This window comes from Nesoenas mayeri, assembly GCF_963082525.1.
Source record: "Nesoenas mayeri genome assembly, chromosome: 5".
Taxonomy (NCBI): domain Eukaryota; kingdom Metazoa; phylum Chordata; class Aves; order Columbiformes; family Columbidae; genus Nesoenas; species Nesoenas mayeri.
The window spans coordinates 1651339-1674290 of NC_137548.1; the positions used below are offsets into that span (position 1 = coordinate 1651339).

The following is a 22952-nucleotide window of genomic DNA, read 5'->3' on the forward strand; positions in this document are numbered from 1 at the left end:
TGAGGCACTGAGTACTAAACTTCATAAGAACAGCAGTGATTTTAAGATAGCAACTGTTCTCATTTGGGCTGTTATCAAAACATCTAGACACTTGGCTAGGTTTTGTGGGGTTTTTTTGTTCTTCACCTGGCAAAGAACAGACAGAGATCACTTAATTTAAAAGAAAAATGGCTCATTTTATAACCTGGCTTTAATGTGCAACTGTAGCTAAGAGAGTGCAACTGTGTGCAGTTTAAAGCAGAGCTTTCTAAGGCAGAGCCTGACCTGTGCCTTCCCTGGAGACAGCACAGGTTAAACTTCAGCTTCTTTATTCTTAAATCTTCTAATTAAATTGGAAACAGCTACAGAATAAATAGCAGAGAATGGGCAAATCTTTCCTTCCTGGGAGGAACATCACTTGTCTGCAGACCTGAGGTCTCCGGTGACTCCTCTTTCCCCATCTCCCATCGCAGATCCTTGCACTTCACAGCTCCCGCCTGTCCTATGTGATTGTATGAGGGAGATGTTTAATTCACCACCTTGCTAAGAAAACCCTTGTGAGGTTTTCTAGCGATCAGAATCTCATACAAATATCTACACTGTGAAATGTGGGGATCTCAGGTCATTACAGACGTGTCCTCAGCTCTCAGTACTCAACTTGTTGGCCAACAGAGCAAGATGAGAGGACACAGCAGAAGACAAAGTGGCAGTGGCCACTTGGAGGCAACAGAGAGCATAGAAGAGATGGAAATAGAAAAGCAGGGCAGAGGGGGAATAAAGCACATTTGCACAAGCCTTATATGGTCCTGACCTAAAATAACCTGTTAATGGGGCACCCTGGGCAAGGGGAGATGGTGATGAGGGGACAGAGCAGGGCAGCTGAAGTGCAGGTTGACAAGACTTTTTTGCTTTGAAGGTGATGCTGTACAATAGTTAGGCCTAGGGAAATGGTAACTTATTTCTGGTTAACTTGTGTTTTCTGCAGGGCTGCAGTTCTGTGGTTCCAATGATATCCAAGACCCAGGCGCACAGTGAGACTCCCCGAGCCCTCGTGTGCCCCTCTCCAGCTCTTCACTCCGGCGTGCAATGTTTACTCCAGCCGTCCCTGTCCTCACGGTAGTTTTCCTTTCCCTTCTACCAACCCCCATGGATCTCAAACACCCACATCAGGCTGCCACAATACAGGACAAGGGGCAATGGGTACAAAGTCAAATGCAGGAGGTTCCACTTAAATATGAGAAGCAACTTGTTGGGAGTGAGGGTGTCAGAGCCTGGCCCAGGCTGCCCAGGGGGTTGTGGAGTCTCCTTCTGTGCAGACATTCCAACCCGCCTGGACACCTTCCTGTGTAACCTCATCTGGGTGTTCCTGCTCCATGGGGGGACTGCACTGGGTGAGCTTTCCAGGGCCCTCCAGCCCCTGACACTCTGGGATTCCATGATTTGTCTATTTTAATCACAGAATCATTTCACCTGGAAGAGACCCTCAGGATCATCGAGTCCAACCCTAACCTAATCCTAGCACCAAACCATGTCCCTAAGAACCTCGTCTAAACACCTTTTAAACACCACCGGGGATACGACGTACCTAGCCAGCCATTCATAAAAAGCCATGAACTTTTCTACCATTGATGTTTCTTGTGTAACATCCCAATATGAAACCAGCAGCTGGGCAAATCCCCCCACCTGGAGCCTGTTGCATTGATCTCTACCACCCCGCACCAGTCTCGTCCTTAGCAGAACATTAAACCAACCTGCAGGGGGACGGGGGTGACAGGGACGGGGACTCACCTGTGGCCGAGGGTGGCCGGTGACCAGGCAGGTCAGCTCCAGCGTCTCGCCCTCGCGGATGGTGTACACCCTCTCCGAGTAGCGTTCCTCCTCGATGTTGCAGGCCAAGCCCGAGTGCACGATCCGCACCGTGGGGGGGGCTGCAAGACCCAGAGACAGAAACCAGGTGAGCACCTGCACCCCAGGACCACCCCAACCCACATCCACCCCGACCCACATCCACCCCCATGCACCCCAAACTGGCATTTCCACCATTTCCACTCTTTTTCTCACTCAGCACACATTCGGCGCCAGAAGAGATCACCACCCTATTTATTAACACCTAGCATCCCCTGAATGAAACCTTTGCAAACTCATTTGCATTGGCAGTTATTTTTGTTTCCGTTTCCAAATGAACTCTGCATTATTGTGGGGTTTTTTATTATATATATTTCTAAATGTATCACACTCCTTATGCAAATGAAAAGTCTTAATTAAACTATTAAAATTAAACAGGAGAAGCAGTGGGACCGATGCTACTTCCTTTCAAAGTCGATACCAAAATCCTGCTGCTGTCACGGTGGGATCAGGACTTGGAGCAGAGGTTAAGTTCAAGCAGAACACTTACTTTAATTTTCTTGTATGTGCAACCTGAACTACAGGACTTTACGCTGTTTTACATGTTGTAGATGCAGGAAAAGCGCAATCTCATTGCTAATAACCACATGTACAAATTACAGCTGTTCCAACAAGTCTCCCAAAGCATGTTGCTGGCTTTACACTTCTCTTTATTTCTGAACCATAAGAAAGTTAAGTTCCACTCCTACCACCAAATAAAGTAACAAACTAAATAGAAGAGATAAAATGTCATTTTGGTGAGTTTTCAAGACACAATAATTCACCTTTTCTTCTCAACAGTGCACTGCCCTGGTTCAGGAGTGAACATGTCTTAGAGTCCTCACTCTTAAATCACAAGCAGAACAATTATAGCTGAGCTCAATATGACTCAAAGCCATTGAGTGCCCCCCCTGCCATGAGTAGGGACATCTTCACCAGCTCAGGTTGCTCAGACCCCATCCAGCCTGGCCTGGGATGTCTCCAGGGATGGTTCAGCCACCACCTCTCTGGCCAACCTGGGCCAGGCTCTCACCACCCTCAGGGCTAACAATTCCTTCCTCGTGTCCAGCCCAAGTTGCCCTGACAGTGTCAGGTCAACTAAACGAACAGGAAGAACATAATTATTTCAGACTATAATGACTAAGTCCGATATTCCCAGCTACTTTGCATTGCCCGCGTCCGTCTCAGTCTACTATATTTAGTTCATTTTTCAATGTGCTTGGCCTAGCTCAACCTCTTCAGTAAGTGTTTAAGAGGGCTGTCCTTGGCAGAGCCTCTCTGCAGAGCACCAGCAGAAGAACAGATGTTTCCTGCATTGCTGGTGTGCTCACAAGTCTAAAGGTACAAGGTGACACAGGTCACATTTAGCCAGACAAGCTAAACCACCTGCCTCCCTACACAGAAGCTGCCTCAGCTTTGCTTTCCTACTGCTCAGGAGACTTGTTTTACAGCCCCAGCAGCCTCCTCATGCACAGCTGGTGCTTTGCAAGGTTAAAAATGCTATTTATTGCATAGAAGAAACAAATCTAACCTATCCTTCTTCCCTTGGTACCATGGCTCAGGGTTGCTCTTCCCATGGAGCTCTGGGCCACGACTGGGGCTTCCAGCATCTCCCACAGTATAAATAATAAACCACGGGAACGCTACAGCAGAACCAAAGGTAAAATAAGGTTCAGCACAGATCAGGAGGCTTACGATAAAATTAGAAGAGTCAGCAACATTATGCCAACATCCTGCTGCCTTTTAAATCCGTATTACATTAATATTACATTTACATTCATATTATATTCATATAACTTCAAATTACATTTGAAATGTCCTTCATTTTAGTGCCTATGCCGCTGCTCTGTATCTATTAGGCTTGGGAAGGCAGTACAGAAAAGAAAAAATACTCCCCTGTGTATTATTATGACCAAAAAACACACCGTTTTAAGAGGAGATTAAACCAATAAAGGAAAATAAAAAATATTCTTACTTCTTTAAGTTTTAAAGTTTTATGGTCCGGAAGACATTACAGAATTATGAAATGTCACCTCCCTCTGTACCGCAGGAATATTCATTACAGCTGCTTCTAAAATATGCCTCCAAGGATTTACTACGTTAAAGTAATATATATCTGGCATTTATTTTGTTTGTGGCATTTGAGAAGAACGCGTCTCGTGATTATACACGGTGAATATTACATGGAAGGATCCATGGTGGCAATGTGCACACGCGAAAAGCCGCAGCCACAAAAGCCAGAACAACCCCGCCTGCTTACGCTGCAAAGAGAAGGTGTAGGTGTCGAGATTTCTTCTTGCAAATGAAACACGGTGCCAGCCTGACCTTCCACCGCATCCCCTGACATCCTGACGCTCCGCAGGTCCCCTTGGTTGGCTGCTCTTCTCCAGCAATTCCCATGTATGTCCCTTCTCCGCCTCCTGCACGCTCATAGGCGCCTACACAAGCAATTGGGTTTCAACTTGCGACAAGCTCCCCAGTCTAATAAAAGTCATAAAAATTTCGGCGAAGGCAAAATCAGAAATGCCCAAAGTGGAATATGTATGCAGGCACCTAGACACACTTAATGAAAAAGGCCAAGTACAAACCAGACGCTGTGATGAAGGGAAACATGCAGAATAAATTTCATTTTCTAAAGCAGCGCAGGAGTGTAGAAAATGGTGCTTTTTCCAAACCAAGCTGGTCATCCAGAAAATGCAATAACCAAGTGAGCTGGGACAGTGCTCAGAAAGAGACGCTGTACGACTTGGTGTTTCTGTACCTCTGGTGCAAATTAAAGGCCTTGGACAACAGGAATGTTCCTGTCTGACCTTTTACTTAATGTGTTGGTACCTCCTTTGGCCTTAATCACATTTACCATAATGTATTTTTATATATATAAAAATCCCCCTCAACTTCTCTATTATTATTAATAAACAATCACTCTGACTTTACTGGAAAGGGTTTCAGACGATGTGATTGCACTGTTCCCTAACTGCTTGACAAAGTATTTATTCATGATATCTAAATTAATCTCCAAAGTTTCTAGGGCACAAAATCTGTGTTTATGTGTGACTTCGACATCGCCAAATTAAAGAGACCAATGAGTCAATGGATTTTTTGATGAGGGTTGAACATCCGCAAGGAGCATCCTCAGCTGCCAGTGACAGCTGGAAGGCAAAGCCCTTCTCTTCTCCTCCTCCTTCCTTCACCTTTTGGTACATTTTAATTTGTTCAGGATCTACACACTTGGACTTGCGTGCAGACGCAGGACAACAAAGAAATTGCACCAAACCTTGTGCTTCACCAGTACAAAACGGGGTCCCCTGCCGCCTTCAGATGAGATCCCGCAACGAGCAGGAGAGCGGAGGACAGCGGCTCAGGAGATGCAAGCGACCACTTTATTACTTCAAATCCCTTTAAAATAAGAAAGGAGTCCTTAAGAGACAAGGATCTCAGCCCACGTTCACATCTGAAGAGTTTTCATGAGGTTTCCCCATCCTCCTCTCAACTCGAGCATACCCATTATGTCACAAAGAGACCACATGCCATAAATCATACATTTTTAATATTTGCCCAGCAGGAGCAACAATAAACAGCAGTGTAATGAGTTGTAAGGGGAAGGGGGGAGAAATAAATCTATCTGTTCCTAGAAACAGCATTACAGTTCCCTTAACTCAATAGATACTCTGCTGATAAGCTTTGTAGTGTCAAAATTAGGTCAGGCTGTGACAGGAAGCAGCAGCGTGATTTAATTAGCTCGGTGCCTTCTTCTGTTAGTGTTATCAATCACGGAGTTGAAGTCAGAGATATTGGGTGAAGATTGGGCAAAAATCAGTCCAAAGAGGAAAAAAAGTTGACTCCATCCTTCTCTTGGTGGCCACGTCAGGGCTGGCTCAGAAGAGGTGACTACACAATAGATGCTACTATGTGCATAACAAATGTATTCATAATAGAATGTAGTACTAAATAATACCAATACACAGGAACCTTTTAAAGTCTCCCTGCTATCACTTATTGCTTCTCTCTCTACCTCAGCGGAGCCATCAGAGTCCTCACTGCAATAACCATCTCTGCAGGAGCAAAGGGCTCCCAACGCAGCTGCCGTTGTGGGTCACGATCGCCTGTCCCCGCAAAGGCAAAGAATTAAGAACCATTTCCTCTGCGCTTTGCAGGAATTCATCTCCTGACTCACCTCTTGCTCTTTCTTCCCCCATCAAAAGGGCAGCTAATTCAATTGAAGGAGACAGACCTCTCTTCTCCACGGACGGCTGAGATTACACGTGCTGGATGCCAAGTTATTCCCCCAAAAGAAATGGGAGGACAACATGGGTAACTCCAGTCAGTGCTGCACATAGGACATAGAGCAACAGGCAACCTCAGACATCAAAACTGGATTGTCTGGGGTATCAGCACTGAGAAAACATCCCCCTGGTCCAGGGTTTCCTGACAGCATCTCTGAGAAGGTGTTTCTTTGGGGTGTGTTTTGTTTTTAAACTGGGTCCTGGCTGCAAGTCAAAAGAACATCATAGAGACACACTGCCTCGTAATTCTTGCTTCTGCTTGACACCCTTAAACTGGCAATTAAAGCTTAGCACAGCAGTCATATTCTCCTACACCACAGAAAGCGCATGTTCTGCCCTTTCTGTACTAAAATAGTGGCCCATGCACACGGTATTTCTAAATTTCCCAGTGACACCGTCATGAGTTGTTGGTTAGTTCACAACACGTCGGGTTAATACATTCTTTGCAGACAAATATGGAATTTTGCCAGGATCGCACCCATTTGGGGGGAATCGTAAAGACAAGCGTAGAGGGAAACCTTCCTACGCTGCACCTTCCTCCCCAAACTGCGCTTGGAGCCGTTTGCAACCCACAGACTGCAGACAGTGGGTTCACCGAATCGTCTAAAATAAAACCAGAAAGCGTCTACAAGTGGTAGGCTCCACTGAAGCAACGCTTTGTTGTTCCTGGCTTCACAAAACAGATGATTTTGCCAGACCTGTTTCAAGAGGATTATAGTCTAGCAGTAAACATGTCTTACTTTTTTGGCTGTTTGGAGCGTACAGTAACATGTTGGCTTTCCCCCACTTGAAATGGTAGAGACGTGAAAAATCACACTCATTAAAAATCACCCTCAAAATGAATCCTAAATTCTTAACCGTTACTCCCATTCACAAACTTGGATAGAACACCTTTCAGAAAGGGAATTTAACCAAGAAGCCTCCGGTAGGACAGTTTGCGACAACCAGCACCAAGGAGATGGGTTCAGCCTTCAAGAAACTATACAATATCGTCTAATATCGTCTAATATCATCTAATATCGTCTAATATCTAATGCTACAGAAATTAGCTGCAGGTCCCAGCACAACATGGCAAAGGTCATGTCCCTCTTAGGAAATCTGAAGCTTCACTAAAGCTGAGATTGTGATAGATCATGTACATGGGAAGGAAGGACTCAAAACCCAGGGCAGGAGCTCCATGCAGGCACCAGACCCAGGTGGCCAACTCTGAACCTTCGCCCCACAGTCAACGGTGTTTCCCCATCCCACTGTAACCACCGAAGCCTCATTTGCTGTGAGTACAAGCTGGAGGAGAATGAGCCCGTCTCCATCTGCCAAGCACGGCAGCAAACGAAGCAAGGTCCATTGAGATTCACTCTGAGGCGCAGAGGCACCTGTACCTGTGAATTCGGCGGTGCCACTATCACACTCCACCTCGCTCAAACCCACGCCGAGGTCCATGTCACAGCACATCCACAACAGGGCATGTGTTGATGAACCAACGGAGCGCAACCATGAAGAACAAGGTTGGGGCTGGAATCTATGTAACATTAAAACGCCTTTCCCCAGGCCTATGCTTCAACATAACGCTAGGATGTAGTGAACCAAAAACCACTGTCTGCTCCATAGACCTGTTTATACCTCCAGGATCCATGAGGGGTTTGGATGACTTTAGGTGGAAAAGCTCCACACTCCAGCATCCCTGGAGCTAACTAAGCCACTGGAGCCCATCCCATCCCAGCCTGACATCATGAAGCACAGCTTCACTTGGAAGAATGATACCCAGCAATGCATGCCCAGCCAGGCCTCACCGGGAGGACCACATCCGTGCTCCACCACCTACGGATGGGCCATGGGCATCTCATTAGGACAAGGATGGAAATATTTAAATGGTGCAGAGCATTGCTTAAACTCAAAGGAACTGGACCATGCTTGTATGGGAGCTGCTGGGTGAGCTCTGGGAGAACACACAGCCCAGAAGGGTTGGCTGGAAGGAATACTGAAACCATTTAGGATGGAAGACACCTTTCAGATCAATGAGTCTAACTATTAACCTAATACTACCAAATCCATCACTACCACATGTCCCTGAGAACCTCATGTCCGTCTGTCCAGCCCTCCAGGGCTGGTGACTCCAGCACTGCCCTGGGCAGCCTGTTCCAATGCCCCACAGCCCTTTGGGGAAGAAATTATTCCCCAGATCCAACCTCAACTCCTTGGCGCAACTTGAGGCCATTTCCTCTCGTCCTATGATTAACCACAATCAGCCTCCACCACACATCCAGCCCTTGGCCTCATCTGAAAGCCCCGCACAATCTTTAACTTCTCCTCGCAGCACAGGCAAAAGCAACAAAAATACAGTTTGAGGGTGTCCCGAAGCAGGAGGATGTGCCGTGGGTGCCACCAAACCCACGCGACTGCCAGCAACAGGGATCATGTTGTTCTGAAAAGAGCCCGTGCTTGTTTGGCTCGGCAATGATAGTTCCATTAAACGCTGTACAAGCCTCAGAAAGGATTTCATTTTAGTTTGTTGACTGAAAAAAAAGAAGACGACAGTTTAATATTAAAGAGGAATTTTAAAATACATAACCTTACATGAATGCAAATGAAAAAAGTGCTGCTTTATAGTGTTAAGCAAGAATAAACAGCTTTTTAAACGCCGATTTACATTTCTTGTGAGATAGCACAAATCTGTCCCAGTGAGCAGCGACTATCAAGAAAACAAACCTCCTTTCAGAAAGAAAAATGATTCCTTAAATTAGAATTGTGTTTGCTGTACTTCACTGTCTCACACCTAGTTTTTGCATCTTTGTTTGGAAATACCGAGTGTAGGAGTAAGCGCTGAATGACTGGAATCTCTTCCATTATATAAAGCCAGGAACCAATTACACTGGGGTTTACAAATTCCAGGCACTATCAGAACCTTTGCAATTCCTTTTGGCTTCAGTAGGAAAAGATGAACACAGTTTAGAAACAAAAAGTGCCCAGCAGCTCCTCTGCTTGGCCTCCGTAAGCTACAGCTTAACACCAACCTGCCCAGATTACCAGGATTAACCGCACGCATTCTTACAGCTTGTGACACATTAGCTCAGCCCGAAAAACTGAGGAACAAATAATATATATATATTTTGGGAATGGATTTGTTTGAAGCAACTGCCTGAATTAAATAATAGATTTGTGCAAGAAGTTGGGCAGGTTCTTGTGACTGAGCCCAATCCTCTCGCTCCCTGGAGAGGTGGAACTCTCTTGATGCTCCATGAGGAGAGAAGATGATGTTTAAATTGGCCCAGTTTCCAATGGTTTCTCTTCCAGGGAGAGGGTCTGTAATGGCTCCCGCTCCCGCTGAAGCTCTGCGGACACTGCGGAATTCAGTCCTGTCCTCTCACCTTTGGGATTTGTTGATGTCTAGTAGGAAATGACCACACATCGCCATTTTTCTCCTGGAAGTACCCTTAGGAAACTCCTTAGTGTTCAACCATCTCTCTCCACAAGACCTGGCAGCTGAGCAGCCTTCAGGGCTTCTCCATCCAGTGTCCTTCAAACCGGTCCGACCCTTTTGACATTACTTGGGGTTTGGATTGCCAGACAAACCAGCAGAAACAGAAACCACCTCCCCATACAACTCATTTCCTTGGGAAGCCCAACTCGTTACTTGGTATCGATGTGCCATTGACCACACAACTTGCCTTCGGAGTTAAGTCAGCTATCAGCACTTTTGTGATTTATTCCAATAGGCATCAATGAATGACCAACAAATCAATAAAAATTAATGATTAAAATCATTAAACGCCCACCTTAGTACTCAGGCAATGTCAGGTTGTGTGGTGTTGTTTATATGATTTACCAATCCCTTTCCAGTGGCTGGTGACATCTCCAGTTTTATTAACAGAGTGCAATTAGCCGTTAAATTTCATTACAGAGTTGCTCCTTTTGTACAAAGTTTCTTTAAACTTGTTGAAGCATTTAGGGAAAAAGATGAGGATACTCCTTGCAGCTTCTCTATTGCCAATAATACCCTCTGGCATATTTGACTGTGAATCCACACTAGAGACCTCAGCAGCGCAAAGGCAAAATGCCCCAAGCGTGTGCCAGTCAAATACATCAACCTGCTCATCTAACCCATATTGTACCCTGCAAACAAATCTACTGACCCAGTGCTGATGCAGGACTCTGTGTCACTGAAAACTCTGGCCCAAAAATGCTTTAGATTCCTTGCAAAAGGCATTTGAGGGCAATATGATACTGTGAAAGAGGAGGGGGCAATTCAATTCAAATTGACTTTTGAATCCAAAACATAATGATTAACCTTATGCTTCATCACATGACTCATTTTTCTTTCCCTTCAGGAACTCCACCAAAATGTTGTTCAATTTTTAACGGGAACTTGAAACATTTGCAGCAGATAAGTAATGAATAAGCAGCATCCGCCCGCAGGGATTGGTGGGCAGCCGCTGAGGCACGGGGACGCAGTGACCGAGCGAGTGCCCCCTGAGGACACCAGCACCGCGATAGCCACAGGGGAAGCAAGATTCCTGTCCATATCTCAATCCTGGCCACTGGTCTTTCCATCCAAATACAGAAGATACCTGTGTTGATATGAAAATATAAAGAGCCATTATCCCCATCGAATAATTTGCAGCATCAAGGACCAATTGGCATTTCCATGTGAAACAGGTTCTGGTGACAGCGAAGGTATTTCCAAGGACATTTCCCTCCTTGCATCTATCACAAAGTGTATTTTCAGGTGAGCGAGGCCTTGGTTTAAAGATTTTAATGGTTCTTTTTGCATATTTCCCCAGGCAAAGCAAGAAACTCCTTGTTGCAGAACCAACTTCAATCAATGGAAGAACTTCACATAATAAATATGAAGCCAGAGCAGTTGAATTCTTGATGCTTGAGCTTTGGGGACCGTATCCTCAGCCGGAGTAATTCAGCAGCATCCAAGCAACTTCACTTTGATTTCCAGCAGCTGACAATTTTGCCCTTATACTGCTGCTGTGATCTCCGAAAATAAAACGCTTGAGAAATAACAGATGAAAGTGGAAAAAAAAGCATAAGCAGATTTCTTCAAAACTATTAGATTATTGGCTCTTTAAATGCACTCCTAATTAGTGTGTCGTAAGCTGTCCTTAATACATTTCTCAGCACAGCAAACTCTGTCCGATTATACAGACTCTCAGAATTTGACATTAATTGGAAGAGCTAAAAATAGCTCTCAATAATGAAAATATCCACATATGCTTTATAATGTTTGTAATAAAAATACTGATTGCATAAATTCTTTTCCCCAACCTCAAAAAACAAGAATATGGCCACCTAATATCCTCATTATCTAGGTCTTCACAAGTCACAAAAGTGTTTGATAGTTTTAAATTAAAGCTGATTTTATAAGTGTCTGTTTAATATTAAGAGCAAGATCCAAAAGGCTTAACATGTCACCACACGGACACGCGAGCACCCAATCTACACGGAGGAGGACGTAGGCGCAGAAAAAGGTTTAAGCCATTGCCCAAGGAACGGAGGCTTTGATCAAACTGTATGGAAAAACAATACATCAAAGGCAGCACTAATTCCCCTTGGTGCGAGCTGCTGCCATTGTGGCACCATGGGGGACAACCCAGGAGCTCCTGCTGCAGCACCCGGGCTGCCCTGCTTGGGTTGGTGCACCTCCCAGGGATGGGTCGTTCCTTGGATGGAAAAAGCCACACAGAGGAAAAACAGCACCATGAGAGGGATTTTTCTGGGTTCTGTTTCCCTCTGGAGCAACGCCAAGTGTCTCTCTTGCTGCAGAGGACAGGGATGGTCTTCAATAAAAACAGGGACTTCCATAGCCCAACTCTTCTTCGGTAGCCAAGACCATCCTGTACTGCAAGTCTGGGCACCCTGACTGAATAGTCAAGAAAACCTAGAGAAAAACAAGATGTTTTCCTCCATTCTTCTGCTAGAACTTGGCAAAACCAAACCCCTGTACTGACTGTGCAGCTCCGAATCCTAAACATTCACCAGATGGTTCTTCAGCGACTGAACCCAAAATGGAAATGAAGCGGCAGGAAAGGGAAAAGTAGCAGGTTGCTTGGTCTGCATGACTGAAGTTGACTGCCCACACACGCTGGTGGTTCATCCTGATGAGCTTCATCCCACCCCATGTCAACACACGGATGGAGGCTCAACAGGGCTGCGCTGGGCTACAGGGACCAGCCTGACATGAGCCAACTTTGCTGCTTTCCAACAGAAAACCAATTTGGAAGTTGCCCACATAAGCAGAGAAGATCCAAGTGTTCTGCTGACAGAGGCTGAGACCAAAAAGAAAAGGCCTTTTCAGTCTAATTTGAATGAAATTTGCGCTGAAAATATTCAGCCACATCAATATTTAATTTAGCAAAATTCTCCACCAATATTAATGGCAAAAATCAAGCCACGGACATTTTCGTTTTCTTAAAGGAGAAAAAGATTTCTCAACCATTTTATTTGTACACGCACAGCAGGGGATGAAGGAACTGTTTAGAATTACTGTAAGGGTCAAACAATATAGCATAAGCTATTTTAAATTATCTAGTAATAAAGGACTTGCTCTTTTGTGATTTACAATAGGAATAAATGCCAACGGAGTAAAAACTGGCATAAACAGGAAGAAAATACAGCCTTGCATGTGTAGTATAACTGTCGGGATAAATTCTCCCTTCACCTGCACATCTACATCAGGTTCCAGGGAGGTCTCAGCCTATAGGAACAGGATGCTCAGATTTCTCCCCTCTTTGGGGCTTCGCAGGTTGATTTAGGTGATAAATTGCACAGTGAACTCATACTTTTGCTGGTATTCAGACTAGATTCTAGCTCCTGGCTTTTGCTAAGTGTATTCCAGATCCCAGCTGGGATGTGCCATCTGAGTGATGCAAAAAGATGCTCCTCTCTCCCTCCCGAGTTGTCCTCTCCCCACCTGCCCTGCAGAATTCCCACCTCCCCATCCCACAGGGCATTTGGAGATGCAGGTTCCCCCATTTCCAGCCAAAACACCCCATGTGTCCCTGCAAGAGGTGGCTGCAAAGTCCTCCAGCGACTAGAAGCAACCAGCAACTTCAAACCGAAGCCACCGAGCGTAGAGCAGGATGATGGATGATGCCACAGGACCTTCTTGTTCTGGGATCACAGCCCGGGGTGAGGCAGGGACTGCTCGCTTGTCATGTGCTGAGAGGAGGGAAGGTGCAAACATACCTAAAAACCTGCCCAAGCCATAACGGAGCATTCGTGACACGCAAATTTGTGAAGCGTTCCATATTTTTTCCAGTCACTAGTGGTGTTCCCCAGGGGTCAGTGTTGGGTCCAGTCCTGTTTAACATCTTTATTGACGATTTAGATGAGGCGATTGAGACCGTCATCAGCAAATTTGCTGCTGACACCAAGTTGGGAGGGAGTGTGGAGCTGCTGGAAGGCAGGAGGCTCTGCAGAGGATCTGGAGAGACTGGAAAAACGGGCCCATTCCAATGGGATGAATTTCAACAAGGCCAAGTGGCGGGTGCTGCACTTTGGCCACAACAACCCCCTGCAGCTCCAGGCTGGGCACAGAGTGGCTGCAGAGCAGCCAGGCAGAAAGGGACCTGGGGGACTAATGGACAGGAAGCTCAACAGGAGCCACCAGTGTGCCCAGGTGGCCAAGAAGGCCAATGGTGTCCTGTCCTGTACCCAAACCAGCGTGGTGAGCAGGACAAGGGCAGTGATCCTTCCCCTGTGCTCTGCACTGGGGAGGCCACACCTGGAGTGTTGTGTTCAGTTCTGGGCCCTCAGCTCAGGAAAGAGATTGAAGTGCTGGAGGGTCCAGAGAAGAGCAACAAGACTGGGGAAGGGACTGGAACACAAGCCCTATGGGGAGAGGCTGAGGGAGCTGGGCTTGTTTAGTCTGGAGAAGAGGAGGCTCAGAGCTGAGCTCAGCACTCTCTAGAACTACCTGAAGGGCAGTTCTAGCCAGGGGGGGATTGGGCTCTTCTCCCAGGCATCAGCAATAGGACAAGGGGCCATGGGCTTCAACTCTGCCAGGGGAAACTGAGGCTGGAGATGAGAAAGCAATTCTGTGCAGAGAGAGTGGTCAGGCATTGGAATGGCTGCCCAGGGAGGTGCTGGACTCACCGGCCCTGGAGGGTTTGAAACTGAGACTGGACATGGCACTTAGTGCCGTGATCTGGTCAATGGGCTGGAGTTGGACCAAGGGTTGGACTGGATGATCTCTGAGGGCTTTTCCAGCCCAGTCGAATCTGTGATTGTGTGATTCGCTGCCAGGCTGTGACTTCTGGTTGACAGCTTTTGTGAAGCTTAGGTAAAAGCTTGGAAAAAATGTTCCATATTCCAACAAGCCCATTAAGCGGATGGAGGAAGGAGAAGGGGAGGGACGAGACAGTGGTTTTTAAGCTCTGTCAAGCATCTGTGCAGCTACAACAGTTCTTCAATAGTTTATCTGAAGGCAATTCTGAATCTATTAAGCTAAACCAAATGAAGTTATTCTTAAACAAACAAACAAATTGTCCAGACTGACACCTGCTGTTCAAAAAGCAACTCAAATTCCAGATGTATTTCTGATGCAGAAATTTTCTCCATCACCTAATAGTGTTGCATAAAAGAGATTTCCAAGCTCATACAAGCAACGCCTAGGAAATTCAGATGGCAAAACCAACCAAACCTGAGGTGCTGCTGGAGGAGCAGCTGTCTCTGCAGGCTCCACGGGATCCATGAGCCCTTCTCTCGGAAGGAATAATCTTTCCATGGACTTCTACCTGGGGCATCTTAACTAGGTCTCTCTATATTAAAAGGCAGCATTGACCTTCTAAAGCAACACAATTTAATGCAATGAACAAACGCGATCCCAACATATTTTTGCCCGTGTTTCATCCCAGAAGGAAAACTTGCCTGACTTTGACAATAAAGATGCCGCTGAAAAGCTCTCAGAAAGAAGATCATCATCCATTGAACTACTGATGTCACTCCTTGAGCATCCTGGGCTGGCAAGGAGAGGCAGGGATGCTGTCCCAGCACAGCTGTGGCATGAGCAGCATCCCTGCCAGGAAGCATCCACAACACACGTAGCACCTCATCCCACTCCCATCGCCAGCAACACAAAGGATTCTGGGTGCTGGGTTTAGCACCACAGAGCCCACCAGCTGCCATCTGTGGTGGAACATTTTGGGTGGGAAAAAATTTAATGAAATATAATCAAGGGAAAGTGTAGAGTCTTGAATCTGGGTAGGAACAAGCCCAGGTTCCAGTATAAGTTGGGGAATGACCTATTAGAGAGCAGCATAGGGGAAAGGGACCTGGGGGTCCTGGGGACAGCAGGGTGACCATGAGCCAGCACTGGGCCCTTGTGGCCAGGAAGCCAATGGGACCTGGGGTGGGTTAGAAGGGGGTGGTCAGTAGGTCAGAGAGGTTCTCCTGCCCCTCTGCTCTGCCCTGGGGAGATCACACCTGGAATCTTGTGTCCAGCTGTGGCCCCTCAGTTCCAGCAGGACAGGGAACTGCTGCAGAGAGTCCAGCGCAGCCACCAAGATGCTGCAGGGAGTGGAGCATCTCCCGTGTGAGGAAAGGCTGAGGGAGCTGGGGCTCTGGAGCTGGACAAGAGGACACTGAGGGGGGACTCATTGCTGGGGATCAATATGGAAAGGGGCAGTGTCAGGAGGATGGAGCCAGGCTCTGCTGGTGACAACCAGTGACAGGACAAGGGGCAATGGGTACAAACTGGAACACAGGAGGTTCCACTGAAAGAGGAGAAGCAACTTGTTGGGGGTGAGGGTGGCAGAGCCTGGAACAGGCTGCCCAGGGGGTTGTGGAGTCTCCTTCTGTGCAGACATTCCAACCCGCCTGGACACCTTCCTGTGTAACCTCATCTGGGTGTTCCTGCTCCACGGGGGGATTGCACTGGATGAGCTTTCCAGGGCCCTCCAACCCCTCACATTCTGGGATTCTGTGATCCTTCCAGTGGCCATGGGATCAAAGCTTTGCAGAAGCAAAGCCACATCTACGTAGGTTCCTTATAGTTTTTGTGTGTTATTTTTCCTCAAGCATCACAGTGTGTTCAGGGCTGGATCCTACTCTCATGGGCAAGTGCCTCCTGATTTCAGCCAGAGCAAGACACAGACTTTCACAGCACTATTTAGTTCCCAAGCTGCACAAATGTGTGAACATCGTGTCAACCTACAGCCTGTTCTCGTTCCGTGATGTTCTCCCACTCCTTCCTTTCCTCTTTTTATTTCTGCGGGTGTATTGAGGCCAAAGAACAATTTACAACACATGACAAGACACAAGCCCAGAGCCCTTCAGGACTAGAATCATCAATATTAGGTGTTAACACAGAACACCCTTGAGATGCTCAAATTCAGTGTTGCTGTTTGTACTTATTGACAGCAGAAATCCATACTTTTTTTGTTAAAATAACCGAGATGCATTCATTTGAGCCCATTCTCTCTCACTGATGTTTCACATCCTCTCACCCATCATTCTGCAACGCTGCTGTGTGGAGCCTGTTTTCCAGCATCCCCTCCTCACACAACCCATCCAAGCATCTGCTTTTGCGCTTCTCAGCAGCATTTCAGCCACCAAAACTGCTACAGAATATCAGCTTTTAAAGGTTTCTCTTCCAGCAACCTTAATACAGCAAGAGCCATTTATGAAGCGATTCAGTGTATCTGGAACCTGCTTCTGCTCCATCTTCCCTGCCAGTTCAGATACCTGAATGTTCACAGTCACGCTTGAAATCTGCTCAACTTACCCCCCCTTAAAGCAGAGCTCCAAAAATCTGAATGATCAAAGTGCCAGCAAATACATATTTTATAAGATGATACAGTCAGAGATACATCCTTATGCAGGCAAGATCAGACTAGGAGGATTTCTGCCCAGATACTTTGCTATGGACAGAAGCCAAATGGCACAAAAATCCCTTTGAGCTGCATAACTCCAGCCATTACTGTCTTTGAGGATGAGTTGAGCAAACTTTCAAGAGAGCAACTTTCTCCAGCCGTAGGAGAACTGTCATCTGGCTGTGACCGACCATCTCCAGCTTTGGCTATGGGCAAAGCCAATGGCAGAACATCCCTTTCCACATCACCGGTTCTCTCAGCTCTGCAAGCCAAAGCACTCCCACAGCCCCAAGCCTTAGGCTAAAAACCATGATTGTGCAAAGGGTAATTTGCACCAATATCACTTTTCTTCTTCCTATCAATGCACCATCAATATCTGAGTGCTCACCCATCTTCAAATGACTGTAGCCCACAGAATATTTACTAGAAGAGGATAAAGAAGCCCCACTGTCACTTATTGTGCATCACTTCGGAATAGGAAAAAGACATCCAAAACCAGTCTCTGATATCATAATACTGTTAAAATAACACCGACACACATATCAACAAATGTTTAAATTCTTCAGATTGCTCACTCCACACTCACATCTCAGACTGGGAACCTCACACTCCACACTGCAATGCTCGTTGCATAAAGTTGCAAGAAGATAATTATTGGTCATTGGTAATGTTATAGTTCATTAGGAATATAAAGCAAACAAGCCCTGTGTGCTCATTATTTGAGCATCCATAATGCAACCATTATCAAGAGGCACACTGGGCAGGACTGAGCTTTGACCAGACTGAGCACAGCAGGTCAGAAGTTCCTGTGAACTTGACCATGAATGTACAGAAGAGCAAGTTTGGAATAAGTGAATAAGGATGCTTGTAACAACTGTGTTGAGTGAGGATACAGGCGAGAGCTGCAAATGCGAATGACCGAAATCATCTATGCCAAGCGCTGAACGCAGTGCATTCTTAAAGAGGAATGAATTACCAAAATTCATCTGCAAATAATTTCAAATCAACAAACTTGCAATGACCAAAAGCTGTTTACACACAATTAGCAATCAGAAAACAAGAAGAGCAAGCAGAACAGCTCTCATTAACTTCAACAGGCTCTAGATCAAGTCCTGTGAATGAGTTGGTTATTATCAAGTTAACTGAGTTATTCACCCAATTCCATTGATGCTTTTAGCCAACACACTGATAACCCTTCTCTCGGTAATTGATGTAACGGTGGGAGTTACAATGGGACCTCACAGACTCCAACGGCTTCACCAGCCCCTCTCCTCCCAGCACCACAAAGCACATTGCTGCTCAATCAGTCCCCTCCAAGCATTTTCCACCCACAAGGCAGGACCCAAACCACACTCATTAAACCCAACCTCGTCATGGAGGCTCCACCAGGCACAGTGGCAGCTGCTCCAGTCACACCAAGACTCGTACTAGATCTGCTGTGACTTTCAGCCAGAGGCTTTGGGTAACCCAACAAAAAAAGCAATCAACTTTGTATAAAGAGTGTAAGAATAATGAATGGGGCCTTTAGCATTTTCTGTTAAAGCTGTCGCAAACAAAGTGCGCTCCATCAGCAAATCACCTGCCGCCCAGACCAAAAGTGACATCTCTGAATGAGGGCTCAGTTGGAGTTTATTAGCCAATAACAGCTAAAATGAGGCTGAAGAATACAAATCTAACAGAGCTTTCTGCCTCTTAATTGACTTAGTCAGAAGATAAGCAAAATGAGAAAATGAGGGCGCACAGCTTTCAAGCAGCATCGCTCTCCTCAAGGACCATCTCTGGAGGGCTGGACAGACGGACATGAGGTTCTCAGGACGTGGGGCAGTGCTGGGGTGGGTTATGGTTGGACTCGATGAACCAAAATGATTCTATGAGCCCCTTCATTCACCTGCTCGTGGGGACCTGTGTGCACAAAGAGGATTCTGCTCACCCAGGAGATGCCATCCCTGCTCCAAGGCAGCTTTAGGGAAGCCCACCAACGAGACAAAACAACACAGAAAAGCCTATTCCTTCTGAGACACAGATCACCCCCAGCACAACGAGAAATGTTGGGATTTAAAATAAAAAAGAAGCAATCCAAGGCTATAAATTGTAAAGCTTCTCAGAACTAGGAAATTTCTTCTCAAGCAAATAGGAACGTGATTCAAAAATCATTCTTTTTTCTGCAAAATCCGTAACATTCTGTTCATTAACAAACAGAATTGGTTTGCAAAAGGTAAGTTTATCTTACCAAAACTTAGACAAATAACATTAATTCTCCATACAGTTTCACCTGGATCTATGAGCTGTAGAAACCGGGTAGGGAAGGCACCACCAAACCACACAGAATTACTGACGTATCTCAATATTTTCCTTCTGGCAATCTAGGTGCTCCAAGACAGCACAAGCTCCTCCATTCTTGGAAATACTATCACATACACAGTTGTTCAATTCCACTCCTCCCAGGGGAGACCGATTTACTGATGCAACATTCAGACCACCACCCCCAATCGCTAATACCCAAATCAGCAATACCCAGTTTCTGCAACACATTTTCTGAAACATCTAATTTGGCTCAATTTATTTTAGGTCTGGTTGCCTGGTTTCAATAATCCTAAGGCTAACACAAGAGATATTGATGGAGAGAGGGATTTTAATCCAATTGCTGTGGATTTTTTGGTCCCTTTAACAACATAACAACCCACTTAGGATTCTCCATGGTTTGCAGAAAATACAACCATAGAAAAACCACCATCTCTATCAGAGATCAACAAGGACATGGGCTTGCCCTTCCCTTCAGGCTAAACACCTCGGAATCCAGAACGACCACGATAAAGGCTATAAAACAGGTCTTAAATACACATATTAAGATAAAACACAATGAGACAGTATCAGTGTGAGCTGCAGACTTCCCTGCTGCTGACAAACAGTTGTCACTTTGGTCTAAAGGTGGTGTCTTCAGCTCGATGTCATGAAAAGGGACAGTTGATCTCAAAAGAGACGACTGGCTACTGTAGCTTGTTGAGCTACCAAAGCAACAGTCAAGCAGGGACACAATGACTGCCTACAGATCCATGCAGGAGATGGATATTTAAAGGAACTCCTTTTACCGCATAAGACTGGCTGGAAATTACCCTAGGATGTAAATGGAAGGTTTTTAATCATCACAGAAGGTCCTAGAATATCACAGAAATGATGGGAATGAGCATAAGAGAGAAGCATCAAGTTGAAGTTCGATCAGTTTATGAAATTATTAACATATGAGAGATCTACCTGCAACAACAAGTCATAAAAACTTGTAATTTCAAAGAACCATTGCGGTCCCATGTTTCTCCCTGGGTTATATATTACCGACCACAAAGCGGGCAATATAATACATGTATTATTGACTACAGTGGCTGTTGCAAACCAGCTTTCGGGGCTGCTCGCTGCTCCCAGCAGACACAGCCCTGCCAGGGCCTGATGGTTTCCCCAGGGATTGGTTGGACCTGGCACCGGCTCGGGCGCTTGGCTCCCGCTGCTCTGGAGCCTCTCCCAACCTGCCTCAGATTTGCTGCCATTGCTCTCATCGGCTTATTATCCATCGCACCAACTTGAAACGGATCTTGTCACCTTTCCAAAAGGTAATTCTTATTCAACAGCAAAATTTACATGTCTTTAAAGGAGAAAAGGAAAGAAAATAATCTAAGATGGCTGATGACATTCTGTTGGCAGGATAGAAGAGAAACACTGGTTTGACTTTTATAAATTGCCATTCCCGATCTCTTTTCCTCCCTCACACATAAAACTTTCATTTTCAAAGTGCAACTTTCACTCCAATACTAAATCTGGACACCACTGTGTAATTACTCAACCAAATTTTAGCCCACAATCCAAACAAAACATGCCTATGTACATCTAGAAACCTTGGCAATGATTTACCCTGGTGATCCTTCACAGAAAAAGATGAGAATGTTCCCAATATATTACTGAAGCATAAATACAAATTAATCATCAAGATGTTTGTTTGTATGCCTTTGCATATCATGTACAATTAATTTTTCTTTAAGAATTACTGAGCCAGGCTCTCTCAGCATAAATCAGGAGTAATTCCATCAACTTACAGTTCAGTGGGAGGCTGCTTTGTACTTGCACATTGGTGTAAGACCGTCTTTTTCCTACGTTAACCAAAATTTGAAGTTGCAGTATCAATTTTTAACATATCACTACACTAATCACAGGGTAATAACTTGAAACATTTAGCCATTCTAGCACTACTATTTCTTGTGGTGTTTCTGTGATTCATTAGATATATATTTTTTTAATATATGTCTAATCATGTAGCAGCTCATCAGTGGAAGAAAATCCGATTGAGGGCTCCCCATTAAACACAAAGATGCCAGCCCAAGTTGGGAGGCTCAGCACCAAAGGGTTCTAGGGTGGCAGATGACGGGCAGCATCCCCGCTCTGTGCATTCCCACCACATCCATCACCTCCTTGCCTGCGTCCCTTCAAAACAGTGACAGTCCCTGGTCACCTCAGGGGCTGACAAGGAGATTTGTTATTTCATGGCCTGCAAAGTCTCTGGACCAGCGATCTCACCAGGAGACCCCACTGTGTTCTAACGACCACAGGCTCTACCAGGGGCTGTTGGCTCCTTGCTGCAGTGGGGTTCCACCACCCCATCAGGGTCTGCGGTCACATCATGGACGAGAATTTATGAGAAATACCTGGAAGCAGATGCTTGTTGCATCTGGAGGATGAATTAGAGAGTAACAATTATTACTTCCAAAGGATACAATATATATACATACAATAATGTAATCCAAATTATCAGACTTGACATGGACCTGCTGGAGAGGGGCCAGAAGAGGGATGATCAGAGGCTGGAACTGGGAACACAGGCTGAGAAAGTTGGGGTGTTCAGCTGGAGAAGAGAAGCTCTTGGGAGACCTTATTGCAGCCTTTCTGAACTTCAAAGGAGCCGATAAGAAAGATGGGGTCAGAATTTGAGCAGGGCCTGTTGGGATAGGACAAGGGGTGACGGTTTAAACTAAAGGAGGGAGATTCAGGCTGGACATGAGGAAGGAATTGTTGGCCCTGAGGGTGGTGAGAGCCTGGCCCAGGTTGGCCAGAGAGGTGGTGGATGAACCATCCCTGGAGACATCCCAGGCCAGGCTGGACGGGGCTCTGAGCAACCTGAGCTGGTGCAGATGTCCCTGTCATGGCAGGGGGGGCACTGGGGGAGTTTTAACGGTCCCTTCAACCCAAACTATTCCATGATTCTGTGACTTTTGCCCCAGACGAGCTTCCGCATCAGGCAGCAGAACTCCCAGGTTCTGCCCAGCAACGCTGCCAGACACATCCAGACACCATCGAGCTCCCAGCCCGCTGGGATCCAAGCGCCTTCAGCCTGCTAGGGACCATTACCAGCACAAACTTCGAGAAAAGCTGCACATTTCCTCCTCTGTGGACTTGCTGCATTCCTCTGCCACCACCTCCAGCCTCAGAAGGGGGCACTGCTCCCATTTAAATAGCAACGCACTGAAAAGGAACCACTGCTAATGGGATTATCCATTTCAGCCCATTTCAAGTAACAAGAAGTAATTATAAAATGCTATTGACAACTGAGCAACTTTCAGAGCATCAGCTTAGCCCAAGACATTCCTCACGCTGAACAGTTTAAATTAAACATGACTGAAAAGCTGAATATTTTGCTTATTTTTAAACAACTCCATTGACATCTGCCCACGTGTTTAAACAGCTCAGGCTTATCAGACATGGCCTGGTTTTGCTTTTTCTACATAAACTTATTTGGACAAACCACATGTATGCTTAACATTTGCAGGCTGAAGTCAATGGGAAGTTGTTTGATCTAATTAAGGTATGGATGTGATTTTCTTCCCCCTGCTCTGTTTTAAATCAGTTCCAGCTTCTGGAACTCTTCTTGCAGGATGCAACACCTTTTTGCTCACCAATATAGTTCAATACTTGTTTCCCCCTCATTTCTAAAGCTGAAAATCTGCGGTGT

At 45.8% G+C, this 22952-nt stretch overlaps 1 protein-coding gene across 2 annotated transcripts in view; it reads right to left on the reverse strand.

Annotated features, from left to right (window-relative positions):
* The window catches only part of MDGA2 (MAM domain containing glycosylphosphatidylinositol anchor 2), a gene marked incomplete at both ends in the record, with an annotated part of 309300 nt that overhangs the window by 189222 nt on the left and 97126 nt on the right, over positions 1-22952 (reverse strand). For both annotated transcript variants that reach the window (XM_080345156.1, XM_080345155.1), the window contains one exon: positions 1768-1907. In XM_080345156.1, coding sequence (XP_080201282.1) covers positions 1768-1907 — 140 coding nt within the window. The remainder of the gene's footprint in view (positions 1-1767; positions 1908-22952) is intronic.